This window comes from Mustela nigripes, chromosome 2 (genome assembly GCF_022355385.1).
Source record: "Mustela nigripes isolate SB6536 chromosome 2, MUSNIG.SB6536, whole genome shotgun sequence".
Taxonomy (NCBI): domain Eukaryota; kingdom Metazoa; phylum Chordata; class Mammalia; order Carnivora; family Mustelidae; genus Mustela; species Mustela nigripes.
This window is the reverse complement of record NC_081558.1, coordinates 97,127,267-97,148,448: the sequence shown is the minus strand read 5'-3', so window position 1 is coordinate 97,148,448 and position 21,182 is coordinate 97,127,267. Positions and strand designations below refer to the sequence as shown.

At 35.4% G+C, this 21,182-nt stretch overlaps 1 protein-coding gene across 1 annotated transcript in view; it reads left to right on the top strand.

The window, feature by feature from the left end:
• Positions 1–21,182, top strand: part of POLQ (DNA polymerase theta) — a 130,129-nt gene that overhangs the window by 13,973 nt on the left and 94,974 nt on the right. Inside the window, exons 8-12 of the mRNA XM_059391041.1 lie at positions 915–1,061; positions 4,122–4,334; positions 8,065–8,207; positions 9,813–10,023; positions 10,339–10,475. Of these exons, the coding sequence (XP_059247024.1) occupies positions 915–1,061; positions 4,122–4,334; positions 8,065–8,207; positions 9,813–10,023; positions 10,339–10,475 (851 nt within the window). The remainder of the gene's footprint in view (positions 1–914; positions 1,062–4,121; positions 4,335–8,064; positions 8,208–9,812; positions 10,024–10,338; positions 10,476–21,182) is intronic.

The window sequence follows — 21,182 nt, the reverse complement described above, 5'->3', positions numbered from 1 at the left end:
ATAATATAACATTAACAACCCCTGTGGGTCCTTAAAAAAATTTTTAAGGAAAGTTTACCTAAAATATTTTAAAGAATATATATGTTAAAATTTTATCAGAGGCTTACTAGTTCAGAAATCCAAGAGTTTGGGAAATTCTTTTTTTTTTTTTTTTAAAGATTTTATTTATTTATTTGACACACACAGAGAGAAATCACAAGTAGGCAGATAGGCAGACTGAGAGAGAGGGGGAAGCAGGCTCTCTGCTAAGCAGAGAGCCTGATGTGGGACTCGATCCCAGGACCCTGAGATCATGACCTGAGCCGAAGGTAGAGGCTTAACCCACTGAGCCACTCAGGCTTCCAAGTTTGGGAAATTCTTTAAAGAAAACATAGTTCCTGCATCTAAGAAAGTTGATGTCTTACTAGAGGAGCATTTTACAGAGAGACAAAGACAGAAGATAATGGGTGGCTAACTATCACATGGGTGGCAAAGAGGCTAGAAAAATTGTCACATAGAAATAGGCTCCTAGGTGCTTCTGACACTGCTGGTTTGTGGGACAAACTTTGAGCAAGCATTTTGATTTTTAGGCTATGAATGGTAGTATCTGTAATCCTTTCCTTCCTCAGCTGAGTCCTTTGATCACCTCTTGTGGGCTTGGTCTTACCCTAACACAGTGCTTCCTAAACTTTGGTGCACATTAGAATCAACTGGGGAAATTTTAAAATTTCTATGTTCAGGTTGCATCCTGTTGCATCACAATGTCTATGAATCAGAGCCAGGCAAAAGTATTTTTAAAAGATGGCTTGCTAATTATTATATATAGTAGTTTTAGAAACATTGTCCTAATATTTAGCTCTGTCATGACTTAGGCAGATAGCACTTAAAGAGGTCCAGCAAGAAATGAACAGTGTTGATGTTTTTTTCTGTGACAGGATTGGTAAGATCATCTGAACTTCCACCAGTGATACTGGAACAAAAGGGTCTCCTAGAAGTGATGGATCAGTTAAAACGTTCACCTTCAGGACTGGACTCTGTATTACAAAAAACTGTACCATGGGGAGTAGCATTTCATCATGCAGGTATCCATATTTATAATCTATTATTAAGAAGTCCCCCTAAAAATCTTCATAATTTCTTCATTTTTTATTTCTGTGCATTTGATTTCTTGTAAAACCATGCCACTTTTAGATTTCATTTTAAGAAGTGTGTGATTAAACAAGAATAAAACATATTTAGTTTACTTATCTATTGTGTGTGTCTATATATAGACACATACACACACACACACACACACCAGAGAAAGGCAATTTTTATACCATTGGGGAAGTGAATTCTAAAATTGTTATCTTTCTACACTTTGTTTCCTTAAAATTCAGATTAGACAGGTACTTGCTGCCCTAATTTTATGCTACTCTGAATATTTCCTGTTATCTCACAGGGTATTGAAATATTCTTACAAATAAATTAAAAATCAAATCAAAATCAAATTAATTTTAGACATTATCATATTGTGTTTGGAGAGGGCTAGAAGTACTTAAAAATCATCTGATTGTCAAAATTGCCAGGATTATGCAGTCACTAAATTAAATAACTTCTTTCAGGGAGTGATCTGTCTGTGACATATGTGCTAAGGATATGGTTAAGAATATATAGTTTCTTCTGGGTCCAGAAGAAGGAAACTGTCTTGCACAATACACAAAAATAAATTCAAAATTCATGAAAGACTAAATGTGAGACAGAATGCCATCAGAATCCTAGAGAAGAACATAGGCATGGACCTCTTTGACCTGGGCTGTAGCAACTTCTTACTAGACATGTCTCTGGAGGCAAGGGAAACAAAAGGAAAAATGAATTATTGGGACTTCATCAAGATAAAGAGCTTCTGTACAGTGAAGGAAACAATCAACAAAACTAGAAAGCAACCTTTAGGATGGGAGAAGATACTTGCAAAAGACATCTCTCTTTTTTTTTTTTTTTTTAAAGATTTTTTATTTATTTATTTGACAGAGAGATCACAAGTAGGCAGAGAAGCAGGCAGAGAAAGAGGGGGAAGCAGGCTCCCTGCTGAGCAGAGAGCTGGATGTGGGGCTCGATCTCAGGACCCTGAGATCATGACCAGAGCCGAAGGCAGAGGCTTAACCCACTGAGCCACCCAGGCGCCCCATTATATCTCTTTTTTTTTTTAGAAAAAGATTTTATTTATTTATTTGACAGAGAGATAGAACACACAGAATGGCAGGCAGAGGGAGAGGTAGAAGCAGGATCTCTACTGAGTAGGATGCCCCGTGCGGGGCTCAATCCCAGGACCCTGGGTTCATGACTTTAGCTGAAGGCAGCTGCTTAACCAACTGAGCCACCCAGGTGCCCACAGATGACATATCTGTTAAAAGATTAGTATCCAAAATCTAAAGAATTTATCCAACTCAACACCCAAAAAAACAAATAATCTAGTTAAGAAATGGGCAGAAGACATGACCAGATATTTTTCCCAAGAAGACATCCAGATGGCTATCAGACACATGAAAAGCTGCTCAACATCACTCATCATCAGGGAAGTACAAATCAAAACCACAGTGAGATACCTATCCGAATGGCTAAAATTAACAACACAATGAAACAACAGAGGTTGGCAAGGATTCAGAGAAAGGGGAATGCAAACTATTGATGGGAATGCAAACCGGTATAGCCCTTCTGGAAAACAGTATGGAAGTTCCTAAAAAACTTAAAAATGGAACTGCCTTGTGACCCAGCAATTGCACTACCAGGTATTTACCTAAAGGATGCAAAATACAGATTTGAAGGGGTACATGCACGCTGATGTTTAGGGCAGCATTATCAACAAATAACCAAACTATGGAGAGAGCCCAAATGTCCATCAACTGATGAATAGATAAAGAAGGTGCGGTATGTATACACACACACGTGCGCACGCACACGTACACATATGTATACATGTTTACATATACATATATACATATGTACACACAATGAAATGTTACTCAGCCATCAAAAAGAATGAAATCTTGCCAGTTGCAATGACATGGAAGAAGCTAGATTATATTATGCTAAGCAAAAATAAGGCAGTCAGAGAAAGACAAATACTGTATGGTTTCACTCATATGTGGAATTTAAAAGATAAAACAGATCAACATAGGGCAAGGGGAAATAACGAGGGAGGAAAACCATAAGAGACTCTTAGCTATAGAGAACAAACTGAGGGTTGAGACAGAGTTGGGTGGGGGATGGGCTAGATGGGTAATGGGTATTAAGTAGGTATTATAGTGAGCACTAAGTGTAGTATGTGGGTGATGAATCACTAAATTCTACTCCTGAAACCAATATTACACTATGTTAATTAGAATTTAAATAAAAATTTGAAAAGAAAAAAAGTATAGTTTCTAAAATTTTGAATTTAACACTTTCAATTTATTTAAATTTTTATTATGCATACATGAATACATTTAAAAATATATGTATATATGTATATGTATACAAACATATAGAAGAATATTTTTATTGTATATAGCTTATGATGCATACCAATAAAGTGACCCATCACCTAAATTACAAACTCGGTCCTTTTGATTTTTTAAATAAAATTTAAAAGTAAGCCAGGTAAGTATATATTCTTTATGCTGTTTTTCATTTACTCGTGTATTTATTCTTCAGCACATTTTTATGCTTAAATGTGATACATAAGCTATATCTCTACCCTCAGTGACTTCATTGTCTAGAACAGGAGTCAACAAACTACAGTCTGCTGGTCAAATCCAGCAGATTTTTGTAGATAAAGTTGTATTGGAACACAATCATGCCTGTTTGTTCTGTGGCTGCTATCATGTAACAGTGGTAGGGTTGAGTAGTTGCAATAGAGCATATCTGTCCTGCAAAGCCTAAAATGCTTACAGAAAAAGTTTGCCAACCCATGGTCTAGGAGATGAGATAAAAGTATTCTAGGGGTGGCAGATTATACTCTTAAAAAGTTAGACCATGGTGACTTGTTTATGGTCATAACAATAGCTTGAAAAAAATCTTTAGAGACTTGTAGTAGATTCCCAGATATATTTGTAAGTGATCAAGGATGATATTTCTGTTATATTCATTAGTAAATATATGTTATTATAACTTCCTTTTGTTAGGTCTTACTTTTGAGGAGAGGGATATCATTGAAGGTGCCTTCCGTCAAGGTCAGATTCGGGTTTTAGCAGCAACTTCTACTCTTTCATCTGGAGTGAATTTACCAGCACGTCGTGTAATTATTCGGACTCCTATTTTCAGTGGTCAACCTCTAGATGTTCTTACTTATAAGCAGATGGTTGGTCGGGCTGGCAGGAAAGGGGTAGACACAGTAGGTAAGTGAGTTTGAATTTAATTGTGACAGCATTGCTGAAGGACTGTGTCAGTCTACTTGAAATTTGACTAGTTCCTGGCAACTCATTTCCGATCATGCTGCATTTGTTATCCAAAGCACTAATGTCTTGTTTTGCTTTACTTAATATATAATGAATATAAGTTATAATTTTCATATATCAACCATTGATTTTCTACTAACGTAAAATTAAAATTTTCTTTACCTTATGTACAGTAAAATGATTCAATATTCTAGTCAAAATGACTTATCACACTAACTAAAAGATGATTTTTAATTTTCAGTATATTCTACTGCTAATGAAGGAAGTAATTTTCATGGGTTTTAGTTCTGCTTGGTCTAAGACTTCAAATAAAGATGCTGAGAGCTGGGAAATACTCTCAGAGTTTGGGAATAGAAATGTTTTCCCTCTAAATTGGTGCTGATTCTGAAAACAACTTTTTTAGTTTCTTGTGTCAAAAAGTAATGATAACCTTACCATAAACCAGACAGAAGTTTTGTCTTAAGCAATGGGTTAAAGGTTTAATTAAATATCAAGATAGCAGGAAATACTATTTCTAACGTGGTACATTATTTTGGGTGTGGCAAGATTGTTATAAGCCTTATAACATTAAAGAACTTTCAGAGGAACATTCTCTGTCATTCCGTATTTTCTGGAATGTAGTTTATTGACTCGTATTATACCATATGTCAGACAAACAGTTCTGTGGCTGCTAAAGAGAAAATAGGGTATCTAGGAGAAAAGGGAGCGTCTTAATGGGAAAATAAGTGGGATATTATGGGTACAAATTACTTTTAGAGTAATTTGACTTTGTCATCACATCATCATTTCAACCATCAGGAAGGGAAGATGAGGAAGTAAAGGACACAGCCTACCTCTTAAGGGCACTTCCCAGGAGTTGCTCGAAATATTTCTCCTCACATACAATCAGGGAGAACTTATCACACAGTTACTTTCCCCAACTGCAAGGGAGGCCATATGCCCAACTAACATATAGAGATTTTATTAAAGGAAAAATGAGGGGCACCTGGATGGCTTAGTTGGTTTGGCAACTGCCTTCAACTCAGGTCATGATCCCGGAGTCCTGAGATAGAGTCCATCCGGCTCCTGGCTCAGCAGGGAGCCTGCTTCTCCCTCTGACCCTCTCCCGTCTCGTGCTGTTTCTCACTCTCTCTCTCTCTGTCTCTCTCTCTCTCAAATAAATAAATAAACAAACAAATAAATAAATAAATAAAACCTTAAAAAAAAAAAAAGGTAAAAATGAAAGAGCAGCTGTCTGTTTCAGCCCTAGTAACAAATGATTCATCTACCTGTAATCCCTTCAGGGTCATTGGGCTGCCTCTCTTTTAAAACCTAAAAATTCTATCAATTAAAAAAAATCTTCCAACTCATTGGATTTCCCCTATTAGAGACATCAGAGAAGTTTATCCTGCTTCTATCTCTTACTTTATGTGTAAAATATGCAGGTTACATGTGTTTAAAGAAGGCTGGAGAAAGACACTAAGACATTTTCTATTCCTACTTGCTTCCTCCTGTTCTTTCCTCAATTGATTTCTTAGTAGACTTGCAACTCTGGAGAGTGAAGTGTAAGTTCATCTTACACAGCTGCTTTTCTTTTAGGGTCAGAGGGTCTTTAAGGTAATACAGAAGATAAGGAGGTTTTGTTTGCCTTCCTACATTAGCTTGTACTTCTCTTTCTCATGGGGAGGAGTAATTGGAAGGTTGGTGCGCTGGCCAAATTATCAAGCCTTAAATTAGGCAACATTTAACAAAACTAAAATATACTACAATAACTTTGTTTTTGAGGCCTTGGAAACTTCTGAGATTTTGACTTTGTATAATACTCCATTTCAGGATGCCATATAGCTTGCTCAGAGCTTCCAAATGGGAGAGTGTCTGAATAGTGTTTCATATCAATTACAAAAATATGAATACTTGAGATGTTTTTTGGTTTGTGTAGCATCTTTGTAACTTCTTGGCATTTTATAAATGATCTTAATGTCTCCTAGACAGTTAATGGTGTTTTGTTTAGATGATTCTTGAATCTTTCTGTGGAATTCCTGGAACCTTCCCATATAAGATGTTGGTGCTTTGTGCAAAAATAGTGATTTGTAAGTTAATAGTAATAATTGATTCTAATTGACTTCTCTATTGTGTTATGGATACAACCTCTTCAGATGGATGGGAACAGGAAACTGAACTGTATATATTGCCATTAATTTGGAAATTTTCATAAATCTTGCTTCATCTGGAAAAAGGGTTGTTCATTTTGTTGAATCAAAACCTGAAAGTGGTTTGAATAGCCCAAAGTGACATTTTTACTTTGCTGCTAATGCTAGTTGATACCTTTGTCGGTAATTTTTTGGTCTTATGCTGGACTATTTTGTAATGCTTGCAAGAGCCTTGTGATACATTTTATTCACCTGTTTTTTTTTTTTTTTTAATTGTTGTTTGTCTGATGGCACCTATCTTTTTGTAATTTTATCTGGGCTAAATAATCAACAGTCATCAAGTTTATAGTCCCTTATCTTTATTCTGTCTTTGTTCTCAATTTGGCAGTCAGTCTTAGGAAAGCAGCATTTTCTTTCTGCCTAGAATGGTTATTATACTCCACCACAATGCCACTTTTGGCTTTCTCTAATGCAAGTGACCTTCCTTTTGTCCCTTGAACATCTTACTTGTATCTTTTCCCCTACTATTGGATACATTTCTGAAAAAAAAATTATGGTTTTCTTTAGTTGTAATTGCTTTAATAGTATTTATGTTTGTATAAGTTGAATATTTCTATATGTTTATAATGCATAAGTGCTATCACATATTTTTATTCGTTTGATTGTCACAATAACCTAAAGTGTTTAGATTAGTGAATGTTATGATTTCTAGGTTTCTGTAAATATTTTTGAATTCATATTGTCATATATAACTAATAGCAATTTGCATTTGCAGTTTCCTTTATCGTTTTCAAAATACTTCTATTATTATTATTTATATACTTAATTAGCAAGAGCTGACAAATGACAGATTAATAGGACAGAAGGCCTACATATTTTATTTGATATTATTATTTTCATTTTTTGCATACACAGAGGCTTTTATAGAGAAACAGTGAAGATCCAAAAAAGCAGTTAGATGTTAGGGTCTTTTTACCCTTTTAACAAAAGGTGATAGAATTGAGAAGTGACAAGGCAAAGGAAAAGGGATTAGGGCTTTTAGGGGTGGTAAATTGTAGGAAAGTAAATATATACTGGAAACTAATGGAAGTTATAGATTTTTTAAATTTAAATTCAATTAGCCAACAGAGAGTACGTCATTAGTTTCAGATGTAATGTTTAACACTTCATCAATTAAGGATTATTTAGAAAGGATTATGCAGACCCTCCTTGGTGCTCACTTTCTGTTCAGTGGTAAGTGATAAGAGGAGCACCTTCACAAAGAGAAATTTTTATCTTGGTTCTAGACAAGCAGGGTGAGGGCAAGGAGCTCTTTCTGTTTCCTAAGTGCCTTCAGGTCAAAATAATCCTTATGGCACTTTGGCACATTTGAATTTCCTTCAAAGTTCAGAAAATGAAAGCATCAGCAATAATACCATGACCATAATAACGGCTATCATCTATTAACTTCTTTTTAAATAAGACAACTGAAATTCTCTTTGGCAGGTATCTTAAGGAAATACGTTGCAATATACAATAAATGTATGGTTTTTTGGTTATAGGTGAGAGTATCTTAGTTTGTAAGAACTCTGAAAAATCAAAAGGCATAGCTCTACTTCAGGGATCTCTAAAACCTGTTCGTAGCTGTTTGCAAAGACAAGAAGGAGAAGAAGTAACTGCAAGCATGATAAGAGCTATTCTGGAGGTAATAAAGAGTTCATTAAATTACCATTTGCTCTTTTGTGCTTATAATATGATGGTAGAACTTAAATATGTGAAGAAAAATCTTAGCTTTGTGTTTCTTTATGAGTTCATAGTTTCCCTAAGTTGGAATCTCTTGTATTTAAGTTATTTCCTGGAGTTTAATATAGCTAGTACTATATCAGTATATTTCAAAACAGTGGGTTAAGACCCAAATATCAGATGATTCGTTTTATTTTTTAGGTTTACTTTATTGTCTATGATCTGAGCCAAAATCAAGAGCTTGACACTTAACCAATTGAGCCACTCAGGTGCCCCTATTTTCAGAATATTTAAAAAGATGACAGAAATGGACTGTAGTTCTTCCATCCAGATAATACCTATGACATTAAAATAAAATCAAATTAGGGTGCCTGGATGGCTCAGTCAGTTAAATAGCTGCCTCTGGCTTAGGTCATAATCTCAGGGTACTGAGATCCAATCCTGCATGAGGTTCCCTGCTCATTGAGATGACTGCTTCTCCCTCTCCCTCTGCCTGCTGCTTCCTCTGCTTGTGTTCTCTCACTCTCTCTGTCAAATAAATAAATAAATAAATAAATAAATCTTTTTTAAAAATTAAAAAAAAATTACAAATAGACATGCTTAGAAATTTCAAACAACATGGAAAGATCTAAAGTGAAAAATAAAACTTTCTCCTTTGCATCTTCAAAGGTAACCAGCCTCCTTATTTTAAGTGTTTTGTGTCCTCCAGAGAAGTTTTCTGTTTATATACCCTCATGCCTTGCTCTGGGCTTCAGTGCTGGTACTGGGGGTACTGATACCTGTGCTCATACTTTCTTCCCCCCACTCCCCTTTAGCTCTCCATCTGGGAAAAAAAAAAAAAAAAAAAAGGAAAGTAATACCATGGGGTTGTTAAGGATATGGAAAGTAGGCATTCTCATATACTGCTGAAACTCTTTTGGGAGGGCTACTTGGACATACCTACTAAGATTAAAAAACAGGCAAGCCCCAGAAAAAAACATATAGCCATTTAACCAGTAGATTCACAATTAAGAGTTTTACCTAGGGAGGTATATGTGAAATTACATCAGCTTAAATATACAGCAATATTTATTATAGCATTATTGGTATTAAGAAAAAATGGGAAATAACCAAAATAACCAAAATTAATACTAAATAAATCTTAGTAAAACTATGTTATATAGTCATTAAAAAGTGTAAGATAGCTCTGTTTAGGATGATTTGATATGTTTCAATATGTATTAAATGGAAGAAGGCAAGGGAAAAATTAGTACATGTAATTAATTAGTGTATTTAATATAGTTGTAGGAAGATGATTTCCACAAGGTACAACTAACTTCACTTTTTCTGTACCCATTCCCATCCTCTTTCTGAGCGGGAAATATTCAATACTAGCATTAAAAATTCTAAGGAAATTTTTGATGTTGTTAGTAGGTGTTACCTACATGTATAATGAGTAATAATGGAAGAATTAGAGTCTGCATTAAAATGCTGAGAATATTTTAAGAGAACAAAATCACTTCTTTTATACCATGGGGGCCTGCATGTCTTATTGAAAAGTTACAAAAAATTTGAAACCTCTTAACAGATAATAGTCGGCGGAGTGGCAAATACATCACAAGAAATGCAGACTTATGCTTCTTGCACATTTTTGGCTGCAAGTATGAAAGAAGGGAAGTTGGGAATTCAGAAGAACCAAGATTCTGTTCAACTTGGAGCAATTGAGGCCTGTGTAATGTGGCTACTGGAAAATGAATTCATCCAAACTACTGAAGCTAGTGATGGAACAGAAGGTAAATGTGACTTCTTAGTTGCAGTTGACTCACTTTTTCATCTTTAGTGACTTAAGACTGTTCAGTGAAAGGAAATTGACTTTTCAAACAGTATAAAAGGAAACTGGTTTTTCAAGTGGTATATGAATCAATTTTAGTAAGTCAGTGTTGCATTTAGCAACATCAGACAATTAACATAGAATCTGCTCATAAATATCCATGCATTGGGCAAAATTGATCAGATACTAAAAGGTTAATTACAGAATACAGAGAAACAGTGTTTTATTTTATTTTAAACATTTGGTTCATAATTTCCCTATTTCCACTCCCAACCAGGACAAGTGTATCATCCAACACATCTTGGGTCAGCAACTCTTTCTTCTTCACTTTCTCCAATTGATACTTTAGATATTTTTGCTGACCTCCAAAGAGCAATGAAGGGCTTTGTTTTAGAGAACGATCTGCATATTGTTTACCTGGTAAGTTCTGTTTTATTCACTATTGTGTTTGTGAAAATGGGGAGAAAATGCTTATATAGAATCCTGAGCATTAAAGATACCCTAAGGGAACATCTTGTTTGTTTTTTATTTTAACTGGGGTAGTAGTGGTGGGAATAGAGAATAGGTAAGAAGAAAATTGTTTTAAAATAAGCTAAATGTTACAGTAGCCTTTTAATTTATTTGCCTATTTATCAATTTTCTCTAACCTTTCAAAAAGTATTTGAGGTGCTTTATACTAAAGGACAATTGAGATAACAGGAAGTTGAAGATAAGATCATAATGTTAAACTCAAGCATTAGTTGGTACATAAATATGCATGTCTTTAAGTCATGTAGAGTTCTTGTACTCAACTTTGGTTCTGATTTTTCTAGCAACTACAACAAAGAGGAAAGCTTGACTAGTCTTAATATTGATAGGATACCACTTAGGAAAAGTGGTACCTGGTTGGCTTAGTCTTGGCTTAGTCAGCAGAACATGTGACTCTTGATGGAACACTATCAAGGAAAGCAATGTATACATATTGAAGTCCAAGATGGAGAAAAAAGATGACAGTCTCTTTAAAGAAATAATGGCTAAAAATATCCCAAATATTGGGAAAGATATGGACATCTATGTACATAAGCTAAAGGGAACCCCAAACAGATATAATCCAAAGAAGACTTTATTGGGACACATTATTATCAAACTGTCAAAAATCAAAGAATCAGAATTTTGAAAGCAGCAAAAGAAAAGATGTTTGTCATATACAAGGAAACTCATAAAACTTCTGGTGGATTTCTCAGCAGAAACTTTGCAGGCCTGTTTTAATGGTATAAATTCAAAATATTGAAGGAAAAAATTGCCAATCAACAATAGTATATGTGGCAGTGCTATCATTCAGAAACCAAGAGTGAAAGACTTTACCAAACAAAAGCTGAGAATGTTCACCACCACTAGATGTGCTTTACAAGAAACGGTAAAGGGAGTTCTTTGTGCTGAAATGAAAGGATGCTAATTAATGTAAAAAACACATGAATATATAAAACTCACCGGTGAAGTAAATTTCTAGTGAAATGCAGATTTCTGAATGTAATGATATTATGTAAATAACTTCTAACTACAAAAGCTAAAGAGAGACATATTAAAAATAACTATACCTAAGAGTTCTGTAGGAAGACTCTGAACTCACCTTCTCCATGGAACCCACAATATTATACCTATTAATAGGCTAATTCCTCTTGAAGAAATGTGGGCTGACTGAACAGCTACAAAATGACAAAAGATAGAATAGCAAGAGAACAATAAGAGAGACAGAGAGATATGGTAATAAAGGGAACTGTGCCCCCCAGTGCTGCCGTGTAGAGGGATAGTATTGAGGGACCTGGAACAGATCCCTCTGTCCTTGTACACAGAAAATGCATGGTTTAAAAGAGTCACTAGCATATAAAAGAGACAATACTAGAACTCTGCCAAGTGGTGGATGAAGTGTGGGAAAGCTCTTCAGGTCAGAGAGACTAGGGATCAAATGGTTTATATTCTCCTTGGAAGCCAGGACTGGAGCAATATCCAGATACCATGATGGACATATCTGGTTACCTCAGTGAACTTGTGACTTCAGTGAGTCCAGGGCCCACAGAACCACCCCAGTCCTAGAAGCACTGGCATGCAGAAGAAAAGCCACAGTTTAGAGGGGCTGGGGAATTGCAGGAATGCTCCCTCCTCTTCCACCTTGAGGGTCCAGACCAGAGTAGGGTTTGTCCACCGTAAGGGGCAGGTTTAGGTGCCATAATTGGAGGGTTCTGACTCCACAGCTGGTGGGTCAGATCATCAGAGAGACTTTGTGACCCCAGTAAGCCCAGGGTTCTGAAGGCCACAGCAGTTCCATTTGCCCTGGGCGACAGAAGAAATGCTACATTTTAGAAGGGTTGAGGAACTGTGGGAGCATATTCTTCCCCTCTACCTTAATAACTCAGACTGGAGCAGGGTCTGGCTCACCGTGAGCTTGCAACCTCAGTGAGTCCAGGGTCCACAAGCCCATACCAGCTGTCTTGTGGTTCTGGAGCACAGAAGAAAAGTCGAAGTTTTGTATTGTTGTTTTTACTTTTATTTTTTTAATTTTTACTTTTTTTCCCCTAACTTTAGAAAGTTTGTCTTGTTTTATTTTAAATCTTCCTTTTGGTTTTTTTCTTTTTAAATTTATTTTTTCTTTAATTTTCTCTGTAAAAAGTCAAAATTTTAAAGAGTAACTAGCATATATATCCACAGCTCCAACTAACCAACAATGTCATCAAGCATACACAGTCTGTATAGAGGTTACCATACACAAGACAATTCCTTCAACTTTAGGAGAAGTAGAAAGCCATTTCGTCTAAACCATAGAAACAGACACAGAAAGTCAAGCAAAATGAGAAGACAGAAGTATATGCTTCAAAAGAAAGAGCAAGAAACAAACCTCAGTAAAAGAATTTAATGAAACAGAGATAAGCAATATGTTTGATAAAGATTTTAAAGTAACAATTGTAAAAATACTCACTAGGCTGGAGAAAAGATTGAAAGAATTTAGTGAGGACTTCAATAAAGTGATAGATAAATATTGAATCAATCAGAACTGAAGAAAGCAATTACTGAAATAAAAAAACGCACTAGAGGGAGTCAACAGTAGATTAGAGGATGCGGAAGAAAATATCAATGATCTGGAAGACAGGGTAATAGCACTCAAGTTGAACAGCAAAAAGAGAAGATTTTTTTAAAAGGAGGATAGATTAAGAAATCTTTTGAACAAAAGCAAGCAATTTCTTCTGATAGGGGTCTCAGAAGAAAAAGAAAGAAATGTTTAGAATACTTACTTGAAGAAATAATAACTGAAAAACCCCCCTAACCTAAGGAGGGAAATAGACATCCAGGTCCCAGAGATTTCCAAACAAGATGAACTCAAGGAGGTCCACACTGTAGCACATACTAATTAAAATGTCAAGAGTTAAAGATAAAGAGAGAATCCTAGAAGCTGCAATAGAGTAACAAAATTACTTCCACAGGAAAACCTATAAGACTCTCTGTTGATTTTTCAGCAGAAGCTTTGCAAGCCAGAAGGAAGTGGCATGATATATGCAAAGTACTGAAAGGAGGGACGCCTGGGTGGCTCAGTCAGTTGAGTGGCTGCCTTCGGCTCAGGTCATGATCCCGGCATCCTGGGATCGAGTCCCACATTGGGCTCCTTGCTCAGCAGGAAGCCTGCTTCTCCCTCTGCCTCTGCCTGCCACTCTGACTGCCTGTGCTCACTCTCTCTGACCAAAAAAAAAAAAAAAAGTACTGAAAGGAAAATCTCACAACCTAGCATATACACCTGATAAGATTATCATTCAGATTTGAAGGAGACATAAAGAGTTTCCCAGACAAATAAGAGGTAAAGGAGTTTATCAAAACTAAAGTAGCCTTACAAGAAATAATAAAAGGACTTCTTTAGATGGAAAAGAAAGGGCCATATTTAGATAAGAAAAATATGAATAAAGAGATGTGAAATATAACATATACTATGACAACATGTACATAAAATGTGGAGAAGCGACTAGAAAGAGAAGAAGGAAAAAAAACCATGGCCATCAGATTAATATGGACTATTTACTTAGTGTATTATATATGAACATTATGGTAGCCACAAGCCCAAAACCTGTGATAGATACACAAAAAATAGTGAGAGAGAAAGCCAAACAAAACATTATAGATGTTCGTCACTCACAAAGAAAGCAAGGGAAGAACAACAAAGAAGAATCACAAAAACAACCGGAAAACCAATTTTGTATATTAAGTACAATTTTCTTAAATGAAGTATATACCTATCAATAATTACTTTAAATGTAAATGGCCTAAAATAATAAATATAAATGGCCTAAATTCTCCAATCAAAAGACATAGAATGGTAGAATGGATTAAATAAAACAAAACAAGACTGATCTATGTGCTCCTTAAAAGAAACTTACCTCAAACCTAAAGATGCATATAGACTGAAAGTTAAGGGATGGAAAAACATTCGCCATGCAAGTGGGGGTGTGGGGGAAGACCAGTGAACCCATACTTATATCCGACAAAATGGACCTTAAAACAAAGACTAATAAGACAAAGAAAGGCATTACATAATGATAAAGGGATCAATCTAACAAGAGGATATAATAATAGTAAATATTTTATTTTCTCTAACTGTATCATAACAATACAGTGTATGATACATATAGCATAAAATATTTGTTAATCAACTGTTTCTATTATTGGTAAGGCTTGCTGTCAACAGTAGGCTATGAACAGTTAAGTTTTGGGGGAGTCAGAAGTTATATACAGATTTTCAACTACACGAGCAGTTGGCACTCCAACCCCATATTGCTTAAGTATCATCTATACTCCATGATCCATGGACTGCAGAATGGATACTCTGTTAGCAGGCAGGAAGACAAATGTCTAGAGCAGCCTGTCAGAGCTCATGAGTGACCAGGTGCCTTATCTGCAGTAATTGGAAAGGAGTCTTTTTTTCTGAGTAGGTCTCAACATTGGGTTTAAAATAGTAAGTCATGTTGTGAACAGATTTGCTGTAATCTAGGCTTGCATTTAAAGAGCACAGACAGTAGATTTAGCATAATTCTTAAAGGGCTTAGGATTTTTGGAGTGGTAAATGAGAATTGACTTCAACTTCAAGTCTCCAGTTGCATAACCCCCTAATAAGAATCATCCTGCTTGACTTCTTTCAGTGTAAGGAATAGCATGGGGGACATTAGGAGAAGGAAGGGAAAAATGAAAGGGAGAAATCAGAGTGGGGAGATGAACCATGAGAGACTGTGGACTCTGAGAAACAAACTGAGGGGAGAAGGGTGGAGGGAAATGGGTTGGCCCAGTGATGGGTATTAAGGAGGGTATGTATTGCATGGAGCAATGGTTGTTACATGTAAATAACGAATCTTGGAACACTACATCAAAACTAATGACATACTGTATGGTGACTAACATAACATAATAAAGAATTAAAAAAAAAAAGTCATCCTGTACTTTGAAATTTTGAAGCCAGGTATTGAGTTCTTTCTAGCTGTGAAACTCCTAAATGGCTTCTACTAGAAAGCTATTTTGTCTACATTGAAAATCTGTTGTTTGGTATATCCACATTTATTAATGATTTTAGCTAGATCTTCTGGGTAACTTGCTGCAGCTTACAGCAGCACTTGCTCCTTCACCTTGCGCTTTTATGTTATATTTAAACGTGTTCCCTTAAACCTCACGAACCAACATCTGCTAGTTTCCAAGTTCTCTTGGGTAGCTTCCTCACTTCTCTCAGCCTTCATAGAACAGGAGAGTTAGAGACTTGCCCTGGATTAGGCTTTGGCTTAAGGGAGTGTTGTAGCTGTTTTGATCTTCTATCCAGAGCACTGAAACTTTCTCCACATCAGCAATAAGGCTGTTTCACTTTCTTTTCATTTGTGTGTTTAGTGGAGTAGTTCTTTTAATTTAAAGGTTCAGGCACTTTTCCTTTGCTGTCACAGCTGGGCTAACAGAAGAGGACTATCTTTTGGCCTGTCTCCGCTCTTGAAATGCCTTTTTCTCCTCCTCCTCCTCCTTCTCCTCCTCCTTCTCTTTTTAAGATTTCATTCATTTTATTTGAGAGAAAGAGAGTGAGAGAGAAAGCAGGAGCAGGAGGGAGAGGGAAAAGCAGACTCCCTGCTGAACAGGGAGCCCAGTGTTGGACTCAGTCCCAGGACCCTGAGATCATGACCTGAGCTGAAGACAGATGCTTAACTGATTGAGCCACACAGGTGTCCCTTGACATGCCTTCTTCCCTACGCTTATTGATTTCTAGCTTTTGATTTAAGAGATGTGGGACTCTTCCTTTCATTTGAACACATGGAGGCCATTAAAGGGTTATTAACTGGCCTAATTTAAATATCATTGTATCTCAAGGAATAGGGAAACCCTAGGAGATGGAGAGAGAGAGGATAACAGCTGGTCAGTGGAGTAGACAGATGACACATAATATTTATCAAGTTCACCATTTTATATGGGTGTTGTTAATGATACCTTAAGACAGTTACAGTAGTAACATCAAAGATCACTGAGCATAGATTACCATAACAAATATAATAATGGAAAAATTTGAAAATTTGAAATACTGTGAGAATTACCAAATGTGACCCAGAGACATGAAGTGAGCCAATGCTGTTGGAAAAATGGTGCCAATAGACTTTCTCAAAGCAAGCCTGTCACAAAACTTTAATCTGTAAAAAAGACAATATCTGTGAAGCACAATAAAGTGAAGCACATAAAATAAGATATTCCTGTACCTTTTTTTGTTTTATAAATATTAGCAAGCAGATATATATGTTCTTAATCTACCTTCTTTTTATACAGAAGATAGTATGCTATATACCTTTTTTGTACCATCTTTTTTTCTTAACAATATATCTTGGAAATGGCTCCATATCAGTTCATGGAGATTTTTAATTCTTTTAAAAAATATCTGTATAACTCCACTGTGTGTATACCAGTATTCAATCAATTCTCTGTTGATGGACATTTGGATTGTTTCCAGTATCTTGTTATGGCAAGTGATGCTACAGCGAATAACTTTGGTGCATATATTGTTTAGTTTTGATGGGGGTGTATCTTTAGGAAAGACCCCCTAAAGTACAATTGCTGGATAAATTAAAAAGGCATATATAATTTTGGTTTTGCACAATTGCCGTCTTTAAGATTTCTATCATTTCCCAATTTTAACAGCACTATATGAGAGTATTTTTCCACAACCTGATGAGTATATCATCAAGCTTTTATACTTTTTAGTATAGTTTTAATTATATTTTAAAATATGAATGAAATGGAACATTTTTTCCATTTGCTAAAGGACAGTATGCTTCCCCCCCATGAGTTGTCCATGTCTTTTGTTCATTTTTCTTTTGTTTTGATCTTTTTCTTAAGTTTTAAAGGTTATTTTATATATTCAGAAGAGTAGTGCTAAGTGGTATGAGTTGTAACTATTTTTATCCTAGTTTTTTTATGTAGCTTTGACTATTTATTGTGTATTTTACCTCATTTTTAAAAAGATTTTATTTATTTATTTGACGGAGAGAGAGAGCAAGCGAGCAGTGTCACAAGTAGGCAGAGATGCAGGCAGAGAGAGAGGGGAAAGCAGGCTCCCTGCTGAACAGAGAGCCTGATGCGGGGCTCAATCCCAGGACCCTAAGATCATGACCTGGGCCAAAGGCAGAGGGTTAACCCACTGAGCCACCCAGGCACTCTTACCTCATATTTTTAAAAATGTAGTTGAATATGTGAGCTTTTGTATCAGTGAGAATTGCTTTTCTTGCTCTAAGATTATAAAGGCATTCTCTCACATTTCTTCAGGTAATTGAGTATGGTTCCCTTCTTTTGAATTATGTTCCTTTTGGAATTCATTCTAGTACAGTAGTTGCTCCTTATCAGTGGGAAATACATTCCAAAACCACCAGTGGTTGACTGACATTCAGTACCGAACCCTGTTCATATTTTGTTTTTTCCTATACCTATACCTATGATAAAGTTTAATTTATAAATTAGACATAGTAAGAGATTAACAACAATAGAACAATTATAACATAATAAGCTTTATGAATGTGATCTTTCTCTCAAAATATGTTATTTACTGTATTCACCCTTCTTGTGATGATGTAAGATGATTAATTGCCTATGGAATGAGATGAAGTTAGGTGAATGCTATAGGCATTTTGATTTAGTATGAAGCTACTACTGACCTTCTGATATTTCATTATCATCTTGACCATGGTTAACTGTGGATAACTAAAACCATGGAAAGTGATATAAAGCATGTAAGAGTTCTTAAGTTCTTTATATTGCAGAATAATATTCTGCTGTATGGATGTACTGCATGTCTTCATCAATTAATGGACATTTCGTATATTTTTGATTTTTGGCTATAATGAGTAATGCTGCTGTGAACATTGACTGGCACTAACATAGTCCTCTACATACGGACATTTCTCAAAGAGAGTCATAGAATGCATATTTGTACTCGAGGTAGGAATGATGCCCTTGAAATTGATGCTCAAGGAATACCATATTGGAGAGACTGAGTTATAAGTTCCACTAGTTTTATTTGGAAATAAAGATTCTGTAGAAAATAATAAGGATGATAAAGGTGATGATGAAAGTGAAAATCATAATGGTGGTGGATATAATCATAGTGCCACTGTGCAGAACACTTTCCATTTCTTACTTAGTTCTTGAAATAATTCCATTCAGTAAGTTCTATTATTACTGTTATTATAAGATGAGAAAGTAAGACAGTTTAAGATACTTGTTTACCATCAGAAAGTAAGTGATAGGATGAGATTATATTCTAAGTGTTTACAGAGATTGCTTTTTTTTTTTCTTTTTAGATCAGTTTAAGGTTCACAGCAAAACATAGAGGGAAGTGCAGAGATTTCTTATATACCCTCTGCTACCTTACATGTATAGCTTCCTCTCTTACTAATAACCCCCACCAGAGTGATACATTTGTTACAATTGGTGAATCTACATTGACATTTCATGCTTACCTAAAGCCTGTAGTTTACATTAAGATCCACTCTTGCTGTTGTATATTTTATGGGTTTTAACAAATGTATAATGACATATATCCACCATTATAGTATCATACAGAGTATTTTCACTGCCTTAAAAATGCTCTGTGCTTGGTCTGTTCATCCCTCTTTTGTCCCCAACCCCTGGCAACTATTGATCTTTTTACTGTTTCCATAGTTTTGCCTTTTCCAGAATGTCATATAGTTGGAATCATATAAGATTTTCTTCTTCCACGTAATAGTATGCACTTACGTTTCCTTCATGTCTTTCCATGGTTTGATTAGATAATTTCTTATTAATACTGAGTAATAGTCCTTTGTCTGGGTGCACCACAGTTTATTTATCCATTCACTTACTGAAGTACTTCTTGATTGCTCCAGAGTTTTGCCATTATAAGTAAAACTACCATAAATAGCTGGTGCATGTTTTTATGTAGACTTAAGTTTTCAACTCTTAGGGTATATACCAAAGAGCATGATTTTTGGATTATATGGTAAGAGTATATTTATATATTCTTATATATAAATATATATATATATATATATGGAAGTGTGTGTGTGTGTGTGTGTGTGTGTGTGTGTGTGTATCCTTATATATAAGTAACCACCAAAATATTTTCCAAGCTGGCTGTGTCCTTTACATTCTCACCAGCAGTAAGTGAGAATTTCTGTGCTCCACATCATCACCAGTATTTGGTGCTGTCAGTGTTCCACATTTCTGGTTAGTCTAACAGGTGTGTAGTGATCTTATGGTTATTTTATTTATTTTAGAACAGAACTATTTTAGAATAGAAACTAAAATAACCTGTTACACAGTTAGTCACAAATACAGTCCTCGAGTTTTTTTTGCCCATACACATAAGTATTGTCTAAATAAATAAAATAAATTTATTTTAATTTGCAATTTCCTGATGACATATGTGGAACATCTTTTCATATACTATTTTCCATCTGTTCATCTTTTTTGGTGAGGTGTCAAGGTCTTTAGCCCATTTTTTAATTATACTGTTTTTTTAAATAGTTGAGTTTTAAGAATTCTTGGTATATTTTAGATACCAATCCTTTACATATATCTTTTCAAATATTTTCTCCCTGTCTGTGGCTTGTCTTATTATATTAACTATTGTCTTTTACAGAGCATAAATATTTCATTTTAATGAAGTCCAGTTTGTCAGTTCTTTCTGTCATGGATCATGACTTGGGTATTATATAAAAGTCATTGCCATACCCAAGATCATCTAGGTTTTCCACTATGTTATCTACAAGGAGTTTTATTGTTTTACATTTCACATTAGGTCAGTAATCCGTTTTCAGTTAATTTTTGTGAAGGGTGTAAGATCTAGGTCCAGATTCGTTTTTTAAATATGTGATGCCCAGTTAATGCACCATTTGTTGAAAAGACTTTCTTTTCTCCCTTGTACTACTTTTGCTTTTTTGTTGAGATCAATTGACTATATTTATGTGGGTTTGTTTCTGAGCTTTTGATTCTGGTCCATTGATCTATTTGTTTATTCTTTCATTAATACTACACTGTTTCTGTTACTATTGCTTTACAGTAAATCTTAAAATTGGATGATATCAGCCCTCCAACTTTGTTATTCTCTTTCAATATTGTGTTGGCTATCCTGTGTCTTTTGCCTCTTCATTTAAACTTTAGAATCAGTTTGCCAATATCCACAAAATAACTTACTGAGATTTTGCTTGGTATTGCAATGAACTTATAAATTAATTTGGGAAGAACTGACACCTTGACAATATTTTCTTCCTATCCATGAACATGGACTGTCTCTCCATTTCTTTAGTTTTTCTTTGATTTCTTTTATCAAAGTTTTATAGTCTTCCTCATAGATCTTATACCTTATATCATAGATCTTATACCTTATACCATTTGTACCTGAGTTTTTCATTTTTTGTGTGCTAATATAATTGGTATTGTATTTTTAATTTCAAATTCCACTTGTTCATTGCTGAGATATAGAGCAATAATGGGGCGTCTGGGTGGCTCAATGGGTTAAAGCCTCTGCCTTCAGCTCAGGTCATGATCCCAGGGTCCTGGGATCAAGTTCCGCATTGGGCTCTCTGCTTAGCAGGGAGCCTGCTTCTCTGTCTCTCTCTGCCT